This window comes from Triturus cristatus, chromosome 10 (genome assembly GCF_964204655.1).
Source record: "Triturus cristatus chromosome 10, aTriCri1.1, whole genome shotgun sequence".
In the NCBI taxonomy this organism is placed as follows: Eukaryota; Metazoa; Chordata; class Amphibia; order Caudata; family Salamandridae; genus Triturus; species Triturus cristatus.
The window spans coordinates 1,226,394,748-1,226,417,217 of NC_140593.1; the positions used below are offsets into that span (position 1 = coordinate 1,226,394,748).

General features: G+C 51.2%; 1 protein-coding gene across 3 annotated transcripts in view; it reads right to left on the reverse strand.

Annotated features, from left to right (window-relative positions):
* The window catches only part of SLC6A8 (solute carrier family 6 member 8), a 293,475-nt gene that overhangs the window by 70,114 nt on the left and 200,891 nt on the right, over positions 1–22,470 (reverse strand). For all 3 annotated transcript variants that reach the window (XR_014969688.1, XM_085629797.1, XM_085629798.1), the window contains exon 3: positions 7,642–7,903. Coding sequence is in view for 2 of the 3 variants with exons in the window: in XM_085629797.1 (XP_085485923.1) it covers positions 7,642–7,903 (262 nt within the window). In the remaining variant the exon portion in view is untranslated. The remainder of the gene's footprint in view (positions 1–7,641; positions 7,904–22,470) is intronic.

A 22,470-nucleotide genomic window follows, 5' to 3' on the forward strand; every position in this document is an offset into this window, starting at 1 on the left:
GAAGCATACCAGAGTGAGCATGACTAGCATGAGGGAGCGAGCAAGGGGGTCTATTTCATGAAGCATACCAGAGTGAGCATGACTAGCATGAGGGAGCGAGCTGGGGGGGGTCTATTTCATGGAAGCATACCAGAGTGAGCATGACTAGCATGAGGGAGCGAGCTGGGGGTCTATTTCATGAAAGCATACCAGAGTGAGCATGGTAGCATGAGGGAGCGAGCTGGGGGTCTATTTCATGAAAGCATACCAGAGTGAGCATGGTAGCATGAGGGAGCGAGCTGGGGGTCTATTTCATGGAAGCATACCAGAATGAGCATAACTAGCATGAGGGAACGAGCTGGGGGTCTATTTCATGGAAGCATACCAGAGTGAGCATGGTAACATGAGGGAGCGAGCTGGGGGTCTATTTCATGGAAGCATACCAGAGTGAGCATGACTAGCATGAGGGAGCGAGCTGGGGGTCTATTTCATGAAAGCATACCAGAGTGAGCATGACTAGCATGAGGGAGCGAGCAAGGGGGTCAATTTCATGGAAGCATACCAGAGTGAGCATGACTAGCATGAGGGAGCGAGCTGGGGGTCTATTTCATGAAAGCATACCAGAGTGAGCATGGTAGCATGAGGGAGCGAGCTGCGGGTCTATTTCATGGAAGCATACCAGAGTGAGCATGACTAGCATGAGGGAGCGAGCTGGGGGTCTATTTCATGAAAGCATACCAGAGTGAGCATGACTAGCATGAGGGAGCGAGCTGGGGGTCTATTTCATGGAAGCATACCAGAGTGAGCATGGTAATATGAGGGAGCGAGTTAGGGTCTATTTCATGGAAGCATACCAGAGTGAGCATGACTAGCATGAGGGAGCGAGCTGCTGGCTCGTATGTGAAGCGCTCCACACCCAGCCGGTGGAGAGCATAGTGTCTCGGTAAGCACTAGATTCATTGAGTCACTCTACCAAGAGGGGGCAGAGGGGTGCACATCCATATTGTGGGACTGTGCTGAGGGGGCTGGTGGTCCATAGGTGAGCGTGGAGAGGCAAGCTGTCACTCCTTCACAAGGAAGAGACTGCTGGAGCGAGCTGGTGAGCCATCACAAGGGAATTTGTTGGATCAAACTGGTGGTCCGTCATGATGGAGCGAGCTGTGGTCCATCACAGTAGAGCTTGCTAGCGTGAGCTGGCTGTCCAGGATGAGGGAGAGCATGCTGGAGTGAGCTGGCTGTCCAGGATGAGGGAGAGCATGCTGGAGTGAGCTGGCCATCCATCTTGAGAGCTCACTAGGACGAGCTAATCATCGTTCACGGCGGACCTTGCTAGAATGAGCTGGCTGTCCCTCATGATGGAATGAGCTGGCTGTCCCTCGTGATGGAATGAGCTGGCTCTCCCTCGTGATGGAGTGAGCTGGCTCTCCCTCGTGATGGAGTGAGCTGGCTCTCCCTCGTGATGGAGTGAGCTGGCTCTCCCTCATGATGGAGTTTGCTAGCGTAAGCTTGCTGTCCATCGCGAGGGAAAGTATGCTGCAGCGGGCTGACTGTCCATCTCTAGGGAGCTTGATGGAGCGAACTGGTGGTCTGTCATGAGGAAGTGTGCTAAAGAGAGCTCACAGTCAACCATAAAGAAGTGTGTTTGAGTGAGGCACCGGCCCATCACAGGAGCATGCCAGACTGAGCTGTCAGTTCATAAAAACGCAGCCTGCCAGAGTAGGCTGGTGGCTGGTCGTAAACTTGGTAGAGTGAGTCAGAAGGCCACCACAAGCAAGCATGATCGAGTTAGCGGACAGTCTATGAAGAGGAAGTCTGCTAGAGTGAACAAGTGGTCCATCAGGAGGAAGTGTGATAGAGTGATCTCACACTCAACAATAAGGAAGTGGGCGAGGGAGCGCTAGCGGTCCATCACATGGGAGCAGGCCAGAGGAAGCAGCTAGTCCATGAAGAAGGAACCTGCTCGAGTGAGCTGGTGGTCTGTCACGATGATGAAAATGCAGCCTCCACGGCAAGCTGGTGGCCCGTCATAAATGTGGTAGAGTGAGCCAGAAGGCCACCACAAGCAAGCATGCTAGAGTTAGCGGACAGTCTATGAAGAGGAAGTCTGCTAGAGTGAACAAGTGGTCCAGCACAAAGGAGTTTGCTAGAGTGAGCTTGCACTCAATCATCAGGAGTGTGCTAGAGTGAGCTTGCACTCAATCATCAGAAGTGTGCTAGAGTGAGCTTGCACTCGATCATCAGAAGTGTGCTAGAGTGAGCTTGCACTCGATCATCAGGAAGTCTGCTAGAGTGAGCTTGCACTCGATCATCAGGAAGTCTGCTACAGTGAGCTTGTACTCGATCATCAGGAAGTGTGCTAGAGTGAGCTTGCACTCGATCATCAGGAAGTCTGCTAGAGTGAGCTTGCACTGGATCATCAGGAAGTCTGCTAGAGTGAGCTTGCACTGGATCATCAGAAGTCTGGTAGAGTGAGCTTGCACTCGATCAGGAAGTGTGCTAGAGTGAGCTTGCACTCAATCATCAGGAAGTCTGCTAGAGTGAGCTTGCACTGGATCATCAGAAGTCTGGTAGAGTGAGCTTGCACTCGATCAGGAAGTGTGCTAGAGTGAGCTTGCACTCAATCATCAGGAAGTCTGCTAGAGTGAGCTTGCACTCGATCATCAGGAAGTCTGCTAGAGTGAGCTTGCACTCGATCATGAGAAGTCTGGTAGAGTGAGCTTGCACTCGATCAGGAAGTGTGCTAGAGTGAGCTTGCACTCAATCATCAGGAAGTCTGCTAGAGTGAGCTTGCACTCGATCATCAGAAGTCTGCTAGAGTGAGTTTGCACTCGATCATCAGAAGTGTGCTAGAGTGAGCTTGCACTCGATCATCAGGAAGTCTGCTAGAGTGAGCTTGCACTCGATCATCAGGAAGTCTGCTAGAGTGAGCTTGCGCTCGATCATCAGGAAGTCTGCTAGAGTGAGCTTGCACTCGATCATCACGAAGTCTGCTAGAGTGAGCTTGCACTCGATCATCAGGAAGTCTGCTAGAGTGAGCTTGCACTCGATCATCAGAAGTCTGCTAGAGTGAGCTTGCATTCGATCATCAGGAAGTGTGCTAGAGTGAGCGTGCACTCGATCATCAGGAAGTCAGCTAGAGTGAGCTTGCACTCGATCATCAGGAAGTGTGCTAGAGTGAGCTTGCACTCGATCATCAGAAGTCTGCTAGAGTGAGCTTGCACTCAATCATCAGGAAGTGTGCTAGAGTAAGCTTGTACTCGCTCATCAGGAAGTGTGCTAGAGTGAGCTTGCACTCGATCATCAGGAAGTGTGTGAAGAGGGACCCTGCCTGAGCAAGATGGTGGCCCATCACGAGGCCCTGTGCTAGAGTGAGCTAGCTGTTGATAATACAGTAGTTGATAATACGGAAGTGTTGGAGTGAGCTAGCTGTCGATAATACAGTAGAGTGTTGGAGCGAGCTAGCTGTCGATAATACGGTAGTGTGCCAGAGTCAGTTCGCTGTCGATAATACGGTAGTGTGCTAGAGTCAGCTAGCTGTCGATAATATGGTAGTGTGCTAGAGTCAGCAATATGGTAGTGTGCTAGAGTGAGCTCGCTGTCGATAATACGGTAGTGTGCTAGAGTGAGCTCGCGGTCGATAATACGGTAGTGTGCCAGAGTGAGCTCGCTGTCGATAATACGGTAGTGTGCTAGAGTCAGGTAGCTGTCGATAATATGGTAGTGTGCCAGAGTGAGCTCGCTGTCGATAATACGGTAGTGTGCCAGAGTGAGCTCGCTGTCGATAATACGGTAGTGTGCTAGAGTCAGCTGGCTGTCGATAATACGGTAGTGTGCCAGTGAGCTCGCTGTCGATAATACGGTAGTGTGCCAGAGTGAGCTCGCTGTTGATAATACGGTAGTGTGCCAGAGTGAGCTCGCTGTCGATAATACGGTAGTGTGCCAGAGTGAGCTCGCTGTTGATAATACGGTAGAGTGCTAGAGTGAGCTCGCTGTCGATAATATGGTAGTGTGCCAGAGTGAGCTCGCTGTCGATAATACGGTAGTGTGCCAGAGTGAGCTCGCTGTTGATAATACGGTAGAGTGCTAGAGTGAGCTCGCTGTTGATAATACGGTAGTGTGCTAGAGTCAGCTAGCTGTCGATAATATGGTAGTGTGCTAGAGTCAGCTGGCTGTCGATAATACGGTAGTGTGCTAGAGTCAGCTCGCTGTCGATAATACGGTAGTGTGCCAGAGTGAGCTCGCTGTTGATAATACGGTAGTGTGCCAGAGTGAGCTCGCTGTCGATAATACGGTAGTGTGCCAGAGTGAGCTCGCTGTTGATAATACGGTAGAGTGCTAGAGTGAGCTCGCTGTTGATAATACGGTAGTGTGCCAGAGTGAGCTCGCTGTCGATAATACGGTAGTGTGCCAGAGTGAGCTCGCTGTTGATAATACGGTAGTGTGCTAGAGTGAGCTCGCTGTCGATAATATGGTAGTGTGCTAGAGTCAGCTAGCTGTCGATAATACGGTAGTGTGCTAGAGTGAGCTCGCTGTCGATAATACGGTAGAGTGCTAGAGTGAGCTCGCTGTTGATAATACGGTAGTGTGCTAGAGTGAGCTCGCTGTCGATAATATGGTAGTGTGCTAGAGTCAGCTAGCTGTCGATAATACAGTAGTGTGCTAGAGTGAGCTCGCTGTCGATAATACGGTAGAGTGCTAGAGTGAGCTCGCTGTTGATAATACGGTAGAGTGCTAGAGTGAGCTCGCTGTTGATAATACGGTAGTGTGCTAGAGTCAGGTAGCTGTCGATAATATGGTAGTGTGCTAGAGTGAGCTCGCTGTTGATAATACGTTAGTGTGCCAGAGTGAGCTCGCTGTCGATAATACGGTAGTGTGCCAGAGTCAGCTGGCTGTCGATAATACGGTAGTGTGCCAGAGTGAGCTCGCTGTTGATAATACGGTAGTGTGCCAGAGTGAGCTCGCTGTCGATAATACGGTAGTGTGCCAGAGTGAGCTCGCTGTCGATAATACGGTAGTGTGCCAGAGTGAGCTCGCTGTTGATAATACGGTAGAGTGCTAGAGTGAGCTCGCTGTTGATAATACGGTAGTGTGCCAGAGTGAGCTCGCTGTCGATAATACGGTAGTGTGCCAGAGTGAGCTCGCTGTCGATAATACGGTAGTGTGCCAGAGTCAGCTCGCTGTTGATAATACGGTAGAGTGCTAGAGTGAGCTCGCTGTTGATAATACGGTAGTGTGCCAGAGTGAGCTCGCTGTCGATAATACGGTAGTGTGCCAGAGTGAGCTCGCTGTCGATAATACGGTAGTGTGCCAGAGTCAGCTCGCTGTTGATAATACGGTAGAGTGCTAGAGTGAGCTCGCTGTTGATAATACGGTAGTGTGCCAGAGTGAGCTCGCTGTCGATAATACGGTAGTGTGCCAGAGTCAGCTGGCTGTCGATAATACGGTAGTGTGCCAGAGTGAGCTGCTCGTCCATTTAGCCGGGGACTGCTGGAGCGGGCTGGTGGTCCATCATGAGGGGCCGTGACCGGCATGAGGGGTTCTCATCTTCGTCTTCCTCCTCTTCATTAAATTGGCAGGTGCAGTGGCACCAGGGCCTAGGACGTGACCAGTGCACCTCAGCTGTGGCTCTATTGTCCTGTCCAATCCTAGAGAGCCATCCATCTTCCTTGCTCAAACTAGGCCCCATGGTAACAGTGCTACGCCACGCCACTGCACCCCCCCCCCCCCCGCGCCCCCCCAGTCTCTGAGTCACGCTCTCTCCTCCGCCCCCTCCATTCACTCCCTCCGGCTGATGAAGGCGTCATCCCTGCAGAAGGGGCGCACATCACTGCTCAGTGTTTCCACGGCAACAGACGTCAGAGCCTGAAGCATGCGGACGTAGCCGGTCTGCTGATGGGGATGACGAGGCTGCAGTCTCCCCCCGAGCCCCTGGGGGGGCGCAGTGCGGCATGAGCGGGCTCTGCAGCAGGATGGGATTGGCGCAGGCGCCCCCGACCCCAGTCCATGCTTCTTCATCCCTCACTGGTCCACTGAACACGGGTGCCCCTGACTATGACGTCACACACAGCTATCGCAATAGACCGGTCTTTGCTATTGACGTCACGGACAGCCCATGGAACAGGAGCGTTCCCAATCCGTGACATTACAAACCAGCGGTTGGGGCAGGACAGTCTCTCTATGACCTCACAAGCCAGCGTCTCTGACATCACAAGCATTCGTGCAACAGGAGCGCTTCCTGTCCATGGCATCGCAAACAGTTACAGTATGACATTACGAGCAGTTAATACAACAGGTGTGTTCCAAGCCTATGACATCACAAACAGTGGAACAGGAACTTTCTCTCCATGACATCAAAGAATAAATGGAATTGGTCTATCCAGTCGATGACGTCACAGCCTGTCGCTATGTTTTGTGCAGCGCGGGGTATAGGCGCAGTTTGGAAGCCGCCTCTGGGCGCCTCGGTGACACAAACGACGCTGCCTACTGTGTCCTCCAGGCAAACCACGCCTGCGCCTAGCACCCTGGCCCGGGGGACGCTGGGAGCTTGAGGTGGGCACTGCCATCCGCAGCCTGATGCATTGGGGCATGTCGATGCACGGCTGCTCTAACTACCCTTGACTAGTAGGGCTTTGATGAGTTTATTCTGCAGTGCCAGGATGGGCATGGCGCATTCACAGTGCTGCAAGGGCAGGCTGAAGGAGGACACTGGAAGGGCACGCACTCTCCGTGCCAGTTGTGGGTACACTCACTACCCTGGAGGGGCAGCATCTAGAAGGGCACTAGAAGGTCATGCCGCCTCCGTGCCAGTGCTGGGTACATTCACTGCCCAGTCATCCTGCAGGGCTAGTATACAGACGGACACTGAAGCGCACGCGCTCTCCGTGCCAGCCCTGGGTACATTCACTGCCCAGTCTGTCCTGCAGCACGGCTAGCATATTGACGGACACTGAAGCGCACGCGCTCTCCGTGCCAGCCCTGGGTGCATTCACTGCTCAGTCTGTCCTGCAGGGCTAGCCTGCCCAAGGGCACTGGAAGGACATGCATTCCCCGTGCCAGCTGTTGGTACCGTACATTTACTGTCCACTCTGTCCTACAAGGGGGGGGGGGGCGTCTTTGGGTCCTTGCCACTTCACACCTGCAGCCCCCGGCCTGCTCCTTGGATCTTTCCAAACCCAGAACTTCTCACTTCTGAAGGATACTTTTGCACACCCCTCCTTACCCCTAGGGGGCTGCCCAGGGAAAGGGGCCGATCACACTGGGTGGCATACCAAATCAAACGCACACGCACTCACGCACAGACACGCGCGCGCCCTCTCCCCCACCATCACCACCACTGAGAGGAGGAAGCAGTTGGGGGGGGGGGGGGGGGGATTAATGGTACCATCCCAGTGCAGGCCTCAGTCTCAGCAGGAGGCTGGTGGCAGCGCTGAGGGCAGGGGGGCAGGAGGACAGGAGAAAGCCTGGTTACCCCCAGATTCCACCCCCGGAGGTGAGCTAGCCTCGAGGGCTGGGGCGGACTTCAGACTCTGTGCACCCCGTTTACCAGGTTCACCCCCCCCCCCCCCATTGCAGCTGATGAGTCCCCTCTCCACCCCAGCCCCAGACCCCCCGCGCCCGCCCCTTCCCACAGGAGCCGGAAGGATGTAGGGCGGAAGTACTCACTCCCAGAACTCGGTGATGGGGGACACCTTGTCGGACAGCTCGTCGCAGGTGAGGTTGCCGAAGGTCGAGTTGGCGCTCCCGTTGGCGCAGTCTTCGTGGCGGAAGATCTCCACGCACTCGGGCGTGTTCCAGGGGTTGCTGCACGTGGCCCAGGGCAGCGTGGCGGAGAAGGACTTCACCAGGTAGTACACGGCCCATGCTAGGATCATGATGTAGTAGGTGTTGCAGAAGAAGACGATGACCACGGAGGCGAAGCCGATGCCTGCGGATAGAGAGGAGGACGTCACAACTGAGGCGCAAGGGCGCGTAGCGCTGCGAAGAAGTCCGAGGCGCCATAGCCATGCAAAGCCAAATGGGAGAGTGCGTTAATCAGTGTACTGCTGGCGTGAAGGGTGGCTGCGGAGTCCAGGATGATGGTGGCCCAAGGGGGTGGGGTTTAGTAGAAGCCAGGCGTGGGGACCGGGGAATGACTCCCGTGTTATTGGCTAATCTGAGGGTCAGTACGGAGGCCAGTCTCCACCACCCACACTGCTAGGTTGGGGTTACCCACTGCCTGACGTACACAGGCCCATCCCTATCAGGGACCCCTTTAGGGGAACTGGTACCCAGATATTCTAGTGGCCCAGCGCATCTGGTGAATTAGCGTAGGCACGGAGGCCTGGGCCTTGTAACTGACCATGAGACGGAGGGCTTCACTCCCAGGGCTGGAGGGGGCGCCACGTGGACTCCCTGGTTGATCTATGGGGCGACCACCCATGTCCTAGGCCTTGTACATTAAGTGAAGGTGGCGGATTACCATTTTTCTGATGGACAGTGCCAACCAGTCCTTTTATCAGTTGAGGCATGAGTGTGTGCCTATATGTTCCATTGTAGTAAAGTCCGGGCCCTGCGCTGACATCACTGTGTGGCGTCATGTGTGTTAGTGGCTCGGCGCTTAGTAGGACTCTACGGTTCTTCTGGGCGCATGATCGCAGAGACCAGTGGAATCCATTTTGGATGCCCCTGGTAAATGCTAGCACCGGATGGGGTTGTGGTGGTCGTCTCAGACAGCTATGGTGAAGTGATCGATTTGTAGTGTAGAGGGTTGTAGGAGGGAGAGAGGGCGGCGTTAGGAAGGCTGCGTTGACCTTTGTTAGCAAGGGCCCCCCAGACTTCTCTTTCTGAGCACTGCTGTTTGGCAGATGGGGGCCCCCTCACTCACACAAGGCAATGCCACTACAGGACATGTTTAGGGGTCTTGTGGAATTCGTGTAATTTGCTTTTGCTCAATTATGTGAAATTTCAGAAAAAGTGTGTGAAATTATGGGTAACCTTGTGTCAATATTTGAGTCAAGGATGCACAGTAAAAATAGTGTTAAAAACCACTGTTGCCACGAAGAAAAGCCACGCGCGATTGGACGTTTGCATTGTTCAGTGCTTTAATTTTGCTGCCAACTGTGTGTAATTACAAGATGTGGGATAGTGGTCTAATTTTGGAAAGTGCTCTTAACAAGTGAAACACACAATTACCAAAATTAAACAACTCATGCTGGCATAATCTACATTTTACCCAGGTTCAATGTCTACCACCCAGTACGGTACCAGTCAGCAGCAATAAACCAGCCATCACCCACTGAACAGGCAACGAACACCTGAGACCGGCCACATGGCGCTGGCCACCGGAGGACTTTCATTTAGTCGAGTCCCCATGGTGCCCACTTCACAGCCAGATGTGGGATGATATTAACAAAGTCCACCCCAGCAGCTCTCTCCAGCAGGCTCTTCGAACAGTAGCAGCCCCCCCCTAGCGCCTTGAGACCCTCACGGGTATGTAGTGTGCTTTATAAATGCTATGATTGATTGATTGATTGCTTCTCGGTGGCCCTCGCGCACAACATGGAAACACTTTCTACATAGGATCAAAACAAGGACTACACCCTTCCAACCACACATGGTGTATGTAGCGTGCTATCCATGTAGGCAAGCGCCTCAGTGCCCCACATAGGCGTGGTAAGGGATGGATAAGTACTGCGATGCAGTACTCTGATAGCTGCACTTGCCGTCGGCACAGTGCAGTACAGGCTCTCAGAAGAGTGCAGTACAGGCTCTCAAGAAAGTACAGTACGCACTCTCGAGACAGTGCCGCACAGCTCCCAGGGCGCTGCAGCATGGGGTGTGCTGCACGGGTAGCCGCGTCACGGGACCTGTAGGTGAGTTTAGGCGGCACGCGTACCCTCCCATAGTCATTAAAATGAGTGATTATTCCATAGCGCTCCGGGCCTGAATAGCAGAGCCTTGTCCGACATGGGCTATAAACATTCCTAGCTGCATTGGACATGCTTGGCTGAGGCCACCCTGAACTCCACCACCCCCTGCGGTGGGTGACCGCTCATGGCGTCCCTACACCCCCTGGCGGCTCAGCCGTCTAATGTGTTACCTTGTTTCTACACAGTTGTAATATGCTTTCCATATACTTAATGTATAGTATACTCACTCAACCATCAGCTCAAATGTGCTCTCCTCACATTGTCACCTATAATGTGCTCACCTTAGCGCAGTCTGTAAAAGGTTTATTAAGACCCCGCAAACTCTAAACACACAAATCTTCACATTCAGGGCTAGTACACATAAAACCACACATTCTAGAGTATAAACACAACAGTTCAAGTTGTAAAACAATTTAAATTAAGACTTATTACACCCCACAGTGGAGGTGGAAATTCTCATTTATTCAATTCATCGACTCAATTTCCACCGCGCGACTGTATGTTTGACTCCTACAGCGGTGCGTGGCAATGTCGCAAACTACAGCTCTACAGAGGCAAGGGGCGAGGATGAGGAACCACGAGACTGCGGTCAGCTCGCGCCTCAACGTTAGTTAACGCCTTACATATGAATCCAGACATGTAATATGATCAATCGATCAAAGAGGATTTATAGAGCGCGGCTTGCCAATCGCGATGGATGAGGACTCTACCTGCCTTCAGCCATTCTCTTTTAATACGGGATCTGTAGAACGCTCTTTTTATACCCGTTACGTTCTCTCTTCACACTAGAGTTTTAATATGCCCTCATTCCACCTCACGTGTAAAATTCTCTCATTACACCAGATTTCTAATAAGCTCTTCTCATACTTAACTTGTAATCTCTTTTTACATCGGATTTGTAATGTGCTCTGCTTGCTCAAGAAAAGCTGCCGATTCCCAGGGCAAAGACTCCGAAACAAATATTACTCATTACGTGACCCTCAGCCCAGAATTATTAAAAAAAATCTAACACCCCAGGGCCAAACCAAACGAGATTCCTGTGATATAGGAACCTAGGGAGCATTATCTACTCAAAAAGGAAAAACTCAAGATGTGAAATAGCAGAGGAGCACCGAGAACTGAACGAGGCCCACCGCTCTGAGTTAAACGTGGTCTCTCGTCGAATGAGGTACGCCTTGTAAGAAGTCATCGCGCATTATGGCCCCTTCGTTAAGACCACAGACCTCACAAGTTGTGCATACCAAAATAAACTTGGAAACTTTCAGGAAAGCAGAGTGTAGCACACAAAATCTGTTTTATGCAAGAAATGTCTTTGTGGTTGGCATGCCAGTGTACAGATGGTCAGGCATGGAAACGTACCACCGAGTGGCCATCGTTGAAGCGTCGGAAACAAACGAGATTCTGTCCCTGTGGTCAGTACTTTCTAATTCTGAACACTCGGAAGAAGGCACAAGTGTTGAATTGGAGATGGAATTTCAGAAACCGAGGGCGGTGTTTGTTGCACAACACATCAGCTCTATGAATGAAGATGGATTTTTAAGCTAAGCACCGCCATGAAGGGTTGAAAGGAAGGCGTTGAGTGGCACGGCGGTACCCTCAACCGATGCTGCGCCAGATAGGCTATCTACTGTTGCATGCTGTCCACAGGAGTCCTGGTGAATTAATGCCTGCACTGAAGTAAAATATGTGCTTGCCGCACTATTGCGGTGGGTGTTGGGTTCATGTTTTTGTATGTATCGCTTGTCAGTCAAGCTTGGTGTTTATTTACTTCCTGCACAGCATGGTTAATTTTTTATTTGATTATTTTAGCTGATAACGGTCGTGTATGTTTTCGGTGCAATAGATGTTTGACCAACTATGGTATGGATCGCATATTACATGGTTTTGGAAGTGTTTAAAATCCATGGATGGTTCTTGGTGGGTTGTTTTAAATCACAGTTGCCCCCGACGAAGGGCTCGTAGCCCGACATGCTTTGGGTGGACATGCATTTGGTAACGCGAAATGAAATGGGATTCATCGAGCTGTTGTAAAAAGCCTGGATGGCCTTCTTTGAGCATTAAGAAGGTTTTAATCTCATCACCTGTCTGAACTTCAAATCCAAGAAAGAAAAAAAGGGCGAGAAGGGTCATTTGGAAGATCTCTGGAGTGTGTAGGGTGATGACTGATCACACGGCCGTGCGGCTTCAAACTGGCGCGTGACGACGCACCAGGCATTCTGGGATATTCTCACGCGTGCACTGGGACAGAGCACGCTGTGAGCATGCGTGCAAATATCTGCATTTGAGCATTACTTCCATTTTTTTACATTTGTTGAAACCGTAACGGGAGGAGTGCAGTCTGCCGGTAGCTCTTGGATTTCTCGCCCGGTCATGTTGCCCCTACTTGAGTAAACATACAAGAAACTAGTCTAGTCCTCTAACAATCTGTTTCGTTCTCTGCCAACATGGGTTTTCTAGGTATTGCTGCAATAATAGTTCATGCAGCCATGTTTTTCCTTCTTCACTGTTAGGCAGACAGATGAGGGCGATTATGGAAAAGAAACCATCCTAGAAAGAGCTCACGTTCAAAAGAATAACAATAGGTTCCCTCTGGAGACCGCCTGGTGAGCAGGAGAGGAGTCCACTGTGCCATGGGTGAAAGGCGCCGCCATTGCATTACACACGCAGAGCCTCGCCTTTGAAGAATAAATATTAGACTCCAGATACTGGAAGGAGCTGGCTGCTTGTCCTGGCTCCACGAGGTGGGACTTTGTACCCGTCAACGGGTAAATAGCAACACCGAGCTGGAGGCGGCTTTGGCAGCCATTTTGAGAGTCTCGTGATTGAGCGAATATGGCTCCTGTTGACGAGTGACTGACGCGCCTTCACTTCCATGAAAACACGATCAGCAAACCAGTGATGAGCTTTCTCTCACTACGCCAGACGCCTCTTGTGCGCCACCCTTCTCTCATGGTGACTTCCCTGTTTAGCTACTGTACTTTGTGCTATGTTTCATTTTCTCGGATTCACCTCGCCTTATAATTGGTATCACCATATACTCCCTCCTGCCCCTTCCGTTCAGATACTCTGCAGCCTAGATCTCTTCATAAACCGCTTTTGCCTAAATAAATTAATAAATAATTCTACCACGAGGGTCCTGCATCCATTCCTCCCTTTGGAAGTGCCTTGTAGGAAACCTCACAGGACACCGAGGGACTGCTTCCCCTCACCCCTTTCATTCCCACAACTCCTAAATCAAAGGAAGTAAAATGTTATAACCAAACCCTCGCCTCAGCCACACTAGGGAAAGCGCGTCACTCTTCTGGGGTCATGTTTACTATTCACGCCTCAGTGATCAATAGAAAAGACAGTGTTGGAATAGATCTATATCTGTAATCTATATGCACCACACAACCGCGTCATCAATCCAACAGAAACATGTGCACCCTGGAGTTGTGAATGCAGAGAATGTAATTTATTTTATCAAGATAGATAGATAGATAGATAGATAGATAGATAGATAGATAGCCCACCAGAATCCAGTGAGCAAGGCTATTTGACAAAAACACTTCGCGTTATCTACCTAGCCAAAATTAATTAAATACATTACATTCTCTCAATTCTGCCCATCTTTTCTGCTGGATTGACAGAGCGTTTTTATATATAACACAGGGTACCTTGCACCCTGCTATATCTACCTATCCAAATAATGTAATTAATTACAATATGTATCTTTTGGTATATACATATTTTTGTTTACATTTTAACTTATTTATTAAGTTAGTAAAGTCATGTTTGCTTTATTTGTAGCATATATATTTTTACACATTTCTTTTTTCTATAGTTAATTTTTTTGAATGTATTGGTAAATACTTTTAAATATTTATTAAATATTTATTCTGTGTATTCTCAATATTTGTCTCCAAGATGTTCTGGCAGTCGTTATTCTTGTACTCTACATGGTAAGTACATGAAGTTCCTATTTTTGCCCTCGATATATTTTGCCACAATATTTTTGTACCACAATATTTCTACCGTGGATATCATGTCAGAGAAGCTTCCCTAGGGGAGGCCGATGTGCACCACAGGTCTTAAGGTGTGTTCTGCGGTCACCCAACTTTCCGTTGACACCGCTCATGCCATTGGCTGGCTGGCTCACGAGCAGTCCCGCGGCCCCAGCCTCACATACAGACGCGCAGGGCTGGACTGGCCATAACGGGCACTGTGCGTTTCCCGGTAGGCCGTTAGGGTGGGGGCCGGTTTTGGGCCCCTGGGGGCCGTTTTTATTGCCAGGGGTCGGCAATATCGGCCCCCGGTATCAAAATCCGCCCAAACCGGCCCTCGCAAACTACTCGGCTGCACTCCCCCTCACCCCGGGGGGGGGGGGGGGGCTGAGCAGTTTGCCAGGGCCGGTTTCTGTTCCCAGTCCGGCCCTGCAGGCGCGAGACTGTCCTTCATTTCTGCAGAATTGGAAGCCAGATCTATTTATAGCAACTGTGACTGCAGAGGCGCAGACACTGTCAGTTCTGTTTATTTATTTATGCGTTTTTATATAAAACTTAACCTGAAGGTGTCAGAGCGCTTTACAATAGAACTAGTTGCATTACATAAGGACTTCAGAGTACATGGATTACATAAAAGATACAAACAGATAAACTCTAAACTCACATAAGAATGGTAGTAAGTACATACGTCTACTACAGATACTAGTGGTTAGAGTTACATGTATACACGTTGCAAATTGACTTGAGGTTACATTTTAGTGAAAGTTGAAGTAATTAGGGTTGGACAAATGTATATTACATATTTACAGAGCATGATCAGATCTGAGAGGGGCGCCTAGGGAGGTGGGGTATGTGGTATACACGTGAGGAGGTAAAGTGAGAGGGATGCCTAAGGAGGTGGGGGTATGTGGTATACACGTGAGGAGGTAAAGTGAGAGGGATGCCTAAGGAGGTGGGGGTATGTGGTATACACGCGAGGAGGTAAAGTGAGAGGGACGGCTAGAGGCAGAGAAATTTGGGGGCATTGTGTATGCGTGGGGGATGAGGTGAGAGGGATACCGAGGGAGGTGGGAGTTGTGTATGCGTGAGGGGGTGACATGAGCATGAGAGGGACACCATGGGAGGTGGGGGTTGTTGTGTATGCGTGAGGGGGTCATGTGAGAGGGACGACTAGGGGCAGAGGAATGTGGGGGCATTGTGTATGCATGTGGGGAGGATGTGAGAGGGAAACCGAGGGAGGTGGGGTTGTTGTTAGACATGAGGGGGTGAAGTGAGAGGGACGCCTAGGGGCAGAGGAATGTTGGGCGCTGTGTATGCATGGGGGTGGGGGATGATGTGAAAGGAAACCAAGGGAGGTGGGGTTGTTGTGTATGCATGGGAAGGGGGGTGATGTGCGAGGGATGCCGTGGGAGGTGGGGGTTGTTGTGTATGCATAAGAGGGTGTGATGACGTGGAAGCCTAGGGGCGGTGGGGGATGTGGTGCATGCATAAGGGGGTGACATGAGGGATGACTAGGGGCTGAGGAAGGTGGGGTTGTTGTGCATAAGTAGGGGGGTGATGTAAGAGGGACGTCTAGTCGAGGGAGGTAAGGGGTGTTATTCAGGCATGAGCGGGGTGATGTGAGAGAAACACCTCAGGAGGTGGGGGTGTTGTGTATGTGTGAAGGGGTGACACGAGGGAGACGCATAGGGGCCGAAGGCGGTGGGGCTTGTGGTGTATACGCGAGATGAGGGTGACGGCTTGGGACACAGAGAGGAGGGAGATGTGGTTTATGCATGAGGGGTGAGGTGTGAGATGGGGAAGCTGCCCAGCGCACCAGCTGGAGGGAGGTTGGTGTGCTGTGTGCCCATAGAGATGCCCACCAGCTGCCTAGCCATGGGGTGGCCTGGGGTAGAGGAGGGAGAGAGTGCAGAAAGAGCTGCACTGGCCTGAAAGACTGGCCAGAGGGGTATAAGATCAGTCGGCTAACATAGGCCCTTGCAGTGCGGGGTGGCCCCCCAAGTTCCAGGGCCCCCCTCAGCACAGTACCCTGACCAGAGAGCTCCTGAATAAGTCCAGAGGGAGCCCCCTCCATGTACCTTGCAGGCGGGCCCTCTCAAGTTTTGTTACGCGTCTGTATAAGATGCGATCTGCAATGCCTGAATAAAAGACTCTCTCTAGAACACTAGAGACTGGCTGCTCAGGCGTCCTGGATTTTCCAGGAGAGTCCCGGGTTTTCACCTGCTGTTCAGCAAATTTAGCACATCGCAGTTTTCAGAGAGGCTGGACTGGAAACCAAAGGAGGCATGTTTTACAGGGACGGCTCCTCCGTCTGAGCGCCGCCCCACACACCCCAGAGCTAATAAAATCACATGGTAATACGTTTATTTATTACCATTTTATTTTAAGCAACCCATCCCGATGCAAGTGTCAGGAGGTGGCGGGCCGGTGCTGCAGAGTGTCTCTTTGGCCGGCAAGACATGCACATTTTAAAGTTCTCTAAACTAGCTGTCCTAGACAGCTGGATTAGTGAAAGCGCAGGCCTCCAGTGCTCTTGGGAGCGCTGGGAGAGCCTGTCCTATCCAATCCTGGCGCTGCTCTGATGCTGTGAGAGCAGCGCCAGGATTGGGTAGTGCAGTTACCTGCGTCCGGAGCTTCCAGAGGACACCCGAGGGAGGAGGACGTTGTGTTGCAAGTTAGGCGAGTCTATTATATTTTATTTTTGTTTATTTGTGCCCTCCGCTCGCCACCCTCGGTACAACCCAGCGCTACTAATCTTTCATGTGTTTCAAGGCAGGACCAGTGCTTAATTTGTACAAAAAATAAATGCTAGGGCCCTCGTTAGGCAGCCAATGAAGCTTGCACAACCAATTGCCCCTGACAGTTCTGCCAATGACAGCACCAACACAACTCTAACCGTCACACTCCTACAAACGTGACAATTCACACCATTCCAGAGGCACAAAGCTAGAAGAATGGCTTGGCGGAAGGTAATAGTCATTTTTAATGTATATCCAATTAATAAACTACTATTGCGGTCTCTAAATTAGAACAGCAGCGCCACTATGTGGCAGATTCTCATAAGTGCCCGTGTTGACAATTAAGTGCCTCTGCCGAGCACTGCAAACCACCGGCTCAAATTAAGCACTGGGCAGGACTAGTTAGCAGCTGTTATCTGAAACCAATTTAATTAGCATGCATAAGATTGGGTTTAAACTTTCATTTTAATTCAGTCTCTTAGTGCCTCGTCTGTATTTCTATGTTGATGGGCGCTGTCATTTAAGTCATTCTGTGACCGTCTGCTGATATAACATTGTAGTCTATCTTATGTTTTGCTAAACGTCCTGCTTTTTGGTTTTGAAAATTTGGCCACCCTAGCTAGAGAGGATGGAGAGAGTGCCGGGACAGTCGCTGCACCGGGGCACACTTGGAGACAAATGGAGGGGCACGGAAGAGACATGCAGAGAGTGGTGAGAGAGACCTTGCTGCATCTGAACGCGAGAAAGGCAAGGGGAGCGTGGTTGGCCCACTTTTGTCACTAGCTGGTGCCAATGCTTAATGTGAGCTGGTGGTTGCGGGTGGGGCACACCGACACCGCTATTGGGGTCAGCACTTCGTTTTCCTCAACAGATTTGAACCCCTTCTGTGCCACGCCCTTTCCCCCTCCTGTGCCGGGCGTTGTATTAGTGGGTGGGGTTCATGACGAGATAGTCTCGTCATGGGCACAGCGCGTCCGTGCTCCATGACGAGACTATCTCGTCATGGGCACTGAAGAGGTTAACAAAGCACAAGAAATAGAAAAAACACAAAAGGGGAAAAGAAGGAGAAACAGAAAGATGGAAAAACAGTGGCAAAGGGAGAAAGCAGAAACTGCAAGAGTGAGGTATGGGGCACAGGAGGGTCTGGTGGAGGATAAAAGAGGCAAGAGTTGGAATCAGTGCTACACAGTATCCCGGCCTCCGATCGCGCCGGCTGCGGGCTCCTGAGAAAAACGTTAGGCCCGGCACTTACTCCTTCACAAATTGACGGGAAACATCGTTTACAACGCATGCGATACAACGCATGCCATTACAATGTAAGTCGTTACAATGACTTTCTGTAGGGGGCAGAAGTTGTTGGATTTAAAATCCAACACCTTCCCTACTGTTGCCCAGACTGGAGTTGGAATAGTAAATTTTACTATTCCAAAATCCAGCGCGCCCCCTACAGCAACTCGTTGTAACAACTTGCGTGGTAATGGTATGCAATTACATCAACGCCCTACTCAAGAAACCCCAAGCAGACCCAAAGGACCTCAAGAACCTCCGACCCATCTCCCTGCTCCCGTTCCCAGCGAAAGTCATTGAGAAGAACGCCAACAGACAACTGACCCACTTCCTGGAGGAGAACAACATCCTGGACTCTTCCCAATCCTGCTACCGCAGCAATCACAGCACCAAAACCGCCCTCATCGCCGCCACCGACATCAGAACCCTGCTGGACAACGGCAAAACAGCGGCCCTCATCCTCCTGGCCGCCTTCGACACCGTCTGCCACCACACCCTGCACACACGCCTCCACTACACGGGGATCCACGACAAAGCCCTGGACTGGATCACCTCCTTCCTCACTGGCAGAACGCAGAGAGTCCGCCTCCCCATTCCGATCCGAAGCCACCACAATCACCTGCGGCGTACCCCAAGGATCATCCCTCAGCCCGACCCTCTTCAACATCTACATGGCACCGCTCGCCAACATCGTACGAGCGCACCACCTCAACATCATCTCGTACGCAGACGACACCCAGCTGATCCTCTCCCTCTCCAAGGACACGGCCACCTCCAAATCCAACCTTCACGAGGGTATGAAGGCTGTCGCAGAGTGGATGAAGAACAGCCGTCTGAAACTGAACTTTGACAAGTCCTCATCCTGGGCCCCCCCCTTGCGCATAGGACGACTCCTGGTGGCCAACCATGTTGAGAGATGCCCCGACACCCACCAACAATGCACGCAACCTGGACTCAACCCTCTCTATGACCCAGCAAGTCAACGCTGTCTCCTCCTCCTGCTTCAACACCCTCCGCATGCTCCGCAAGATCTACAGATGGATCCTCACCGAAACCAGAAGAACGGTCACCCAAGCCCTCGTCAGCAGCAGGCTGGACTACGGCAATGCCCTCTACGCGGGAACCACGGCCAAACTCCAGAAAAGACTCCAACGCATACAAAATGCCTCCGCACGCCTCATCCTCTGAATCTCTCGCCACAGCCACATCACCGCCCACCTGAGAGACCTGCACTGGGTCCCGGTCAACAAGAGAATCACCTTCAAACTCCTCACACACACTCACAAGGCACTCCACAACGCCAGACCAGCATACCTCAACGAATGACTCACCTTCTACACCCGAACCGCCAGCTTCGGTCCACTGACCTCGCCCTCACCGCCGTCCCAAGCATCCACCGAACGTTCACCGGCGGCAGATCTTTCTCCCACCTCGCCGCCAAGACGTGGAACACCCTCCCCATCCACCTGCGCCAGACCCAGGACCTGCTGACCTTCAGGAGACTTCTCAAGACCTGGCTGTTCGATCAGTAGCTGCTTCATCCCCACCCCCTCTAGCGCCTTGAGACCCTCACGGGTGAGTAGCGCGCTCTACAAATGTTTGATTGATTGATGTAACACAGTCGTTGTAATAACCGCGTTGTATTGGCATGCGATGGTGTATTGCATGCGTTGTAACGTAGCCTATTCCAAATTGACCTCTGTCCGACACACACGTTTCTGAGGCCTGATTTCAGTGGGTCTTGTATGATTTTATATTTTTTTCTTAACTATGTTGTAGCTTTCAATTAAAATGAGTGATTAGTCATTACCTCAAGTGCCTCTTTTATTTATTCTTATTGGGTCTGGTGCTGGCCAAGACATTTCCATTCAGCCAGCCCTCTTCAGCCATTGGTCTGTTGTGTCATTCACATTTTTCTTCTGCCCACTGCAGCATTACACCTGGGGCATGGGTTGGCTGACTTCCACCCCTGACTCATTTTAATGAGTGTGACAGCTTCTTCCCTCTCCCACGGAGCACAGCTGCTCAGAGTGGCTGCATCCAGTGCCAGGGACTACAAGGGCAAAGCCAGCTTTTTGAGATTTAAAAAAAGGGCTTTAGTCCATGTTTATTTTTTTTATAAGAACGAGAGGCCAGCAGCTCCCCCAACACTAACATTTTACAAAAAACACGAAGAAACAAACCACAGGTTGCTAAATCCACAAGACCCATCATTTACCAATGATTGTTTTTTAAATTAAGTCTTGTGAAGTTCTGTGAGGTATGCCACGGCCTATTAAAATAAGTAGATAATAAAAAAGCGAATAATTAAATATATGTTGAAGGAGCCGGACTGTTGTAACGATTAAGAGGATCGCTGTCTATCTTCAGCGAGGATCTCTGTCTGTCTTCAGTGAGGATCTCTGTCTATCTTCAGCGAGGAGCTCTGTCTATCTTCAGCGAGGAGCTCTGTCTATCTTCAGCGAGGAGCTCTGTCTATCTTCAACGAGGAGCTCGGTCTATCTTCAGCGAGGAGCTCGGTCTATCTTCAGCGAGGAGCTGTGTCTGTCTTCAGCGAGGAGCTCTGTCTGTCTTCAGTGAGGAGCTCTGTCTGTCTTCAGCGAGGAGCTCTGTCTGTCTTCAGCGAGGAGCTCTGTCTGTCTTCACTCAGGAGCTCTGTCTGTCTTCACTCAGGAGCTCTGTCTGTCTTCACTCAGGAGCTCTGTCTGTCTTCAGTGAGGAGCTCTGTCTGTCTTGAGGGAGAAGAGGATCTCTGTCTATCTTCAGCGAGGAGCTCTGTCTGTCTTCACTCAGGAACTCTGTCTGTCTTCAGTGAGGAGCTCTGTCTGTCTTCACTCAGGAGCTCTGTCTGTCTTCAGTGAGGAGCTCTGTCTGTCTTCAGTGAGGAGCTCTGTTTGTCTTCAGTGAGGAGCTCTGTCTGTCTTCAGTGAGGAGCTCTGTCTGTCTTCAGTGAGGAGCTCTGTCTGTCTTCAGTGAGGAGCTCTGTCTGTCTTCAGTGAGGAGCTCTGTCTGTCTTCAGTGAGGAGCTCTGTCTGTCTTCACTCAGGAGCTCTGTCTGTCTTCAGTGAGGAGCTCTGTCTGTCTTCAGTGAGGAGCTCGGTCTGTCTTCAGTGAGGAGCTCGGTCTGTCTTCAGTGAGGAGCTCGGTCTGTCTTCACCCAGGAGCTCTGTCAGTCTTCAATGAGGAGCTCTGTCAGTCTTCACCCAGGAGCTCTGTCTGTCTTCACTCAGGAGCTCTGTCTGTCTTCACCCAGGAGCTCTGGCTGTCTTCAGGGACAAGATGCGCTCTGTCTGTCTTCAGAACACTATGAGCTCTGTCTCTCTTCACCCAGGAGCTCTGTCTGTCTTCAGTGAGGAGCTCTGTCTGTCTTCACTCAGGAGCTCTGTCTGTCTTCAGTGAGGAGCTCTGTCTGTCTTCACTCAGGAGCTCTGTCTGTCTTCAGTGAGGAGCTCTGTCTGTCTTCAGTGAGGAGCTCTGTCTGTCTTCACTCAGGAGCTCTGTCTGTCTTCACTCAGGAGCTCTGTCTGTCTTCAGTGAGGAGCTCTGTCTGTCTTCAGTGAGGAGCTCTGTCTGTCTTCAGGGAGAAAATGAGCTCTGTCTGTCTTCACCCAGGAGCTCTGTCAGTCTTCAATGAGGAGCTCTGTCAGTCTTCACCCAGGAGCTCTGTCAGTCTTCACTCAGGAGCTCTGTCTGTCTTCAGTGAGGAGCTCTGTCTGTCTTCACCCAGGAGCTCTGGCTGTCTTCAGGGACAAGATGCGCTCTGTCTGTCTTCAGAACACTATGAGCTCTGTCTGTCTTCACCCAGGAGCTCTGTCTGTCTTCACCCAGGAGCTCTGTCTGTCTTCACCCAGGAGCTCTGTCTGTCTTCAGAACACTATGAGCTCTGTCTGCCTTTCACCGAGGAGCTCTGTCTGTCTTCAGGATGAAGACGAGCTCTGCCTGTCTTCGGGGAGATGAGCTCTGTCTGTCTGTACTGAGGGGCCTCTGTCTGTTTTCGGTGAGGAGTTTTCCTGACCTTTAGAGATTACTTCTGACCCCTAACTGCTACCACACATGACCACCTCTAGATGGCGCTTTGCACAAGCTGTAAATGTCAAGGGTTGAGGGCAGAGGGCGAGGAGATGAAGGACTACAGGGAGGAGAGCACAGTGACGCAGAGTCCGGAGAAGGTGCGTCATCATCTGTGACAGGATCACACCCCGAGTCAGAGAGCAGAGACTCACAGAAAAATGTCAGTAGCTCTCACAGGGAGAGACAGTCAGAGAGCAAAGGCCCCAGGGATCACAGGAGAAGGTCAGTGGCTCTCAGACTCAAGCAGAGACAGCCGGAGAGTAGAGGACACACAGGACCAAGTGATAATGTCAGCAGCTGTCTCATGGCCAGGCAGAGAGACAGTCAGACAGCAGAGACCCAGAGGATCACAGGGTAATGCCATAATCTGTCACATGGCCAGGCAGAGAGACAGTCAGACAGCAGAGACCCAGAGGATCACAGGGTAATGCCATAATCTGTCACATGGCCAGGCAGAGAGACAGTGAGACAGATGAGGTCCACAGGATGTCAGCAGCTGTCTTA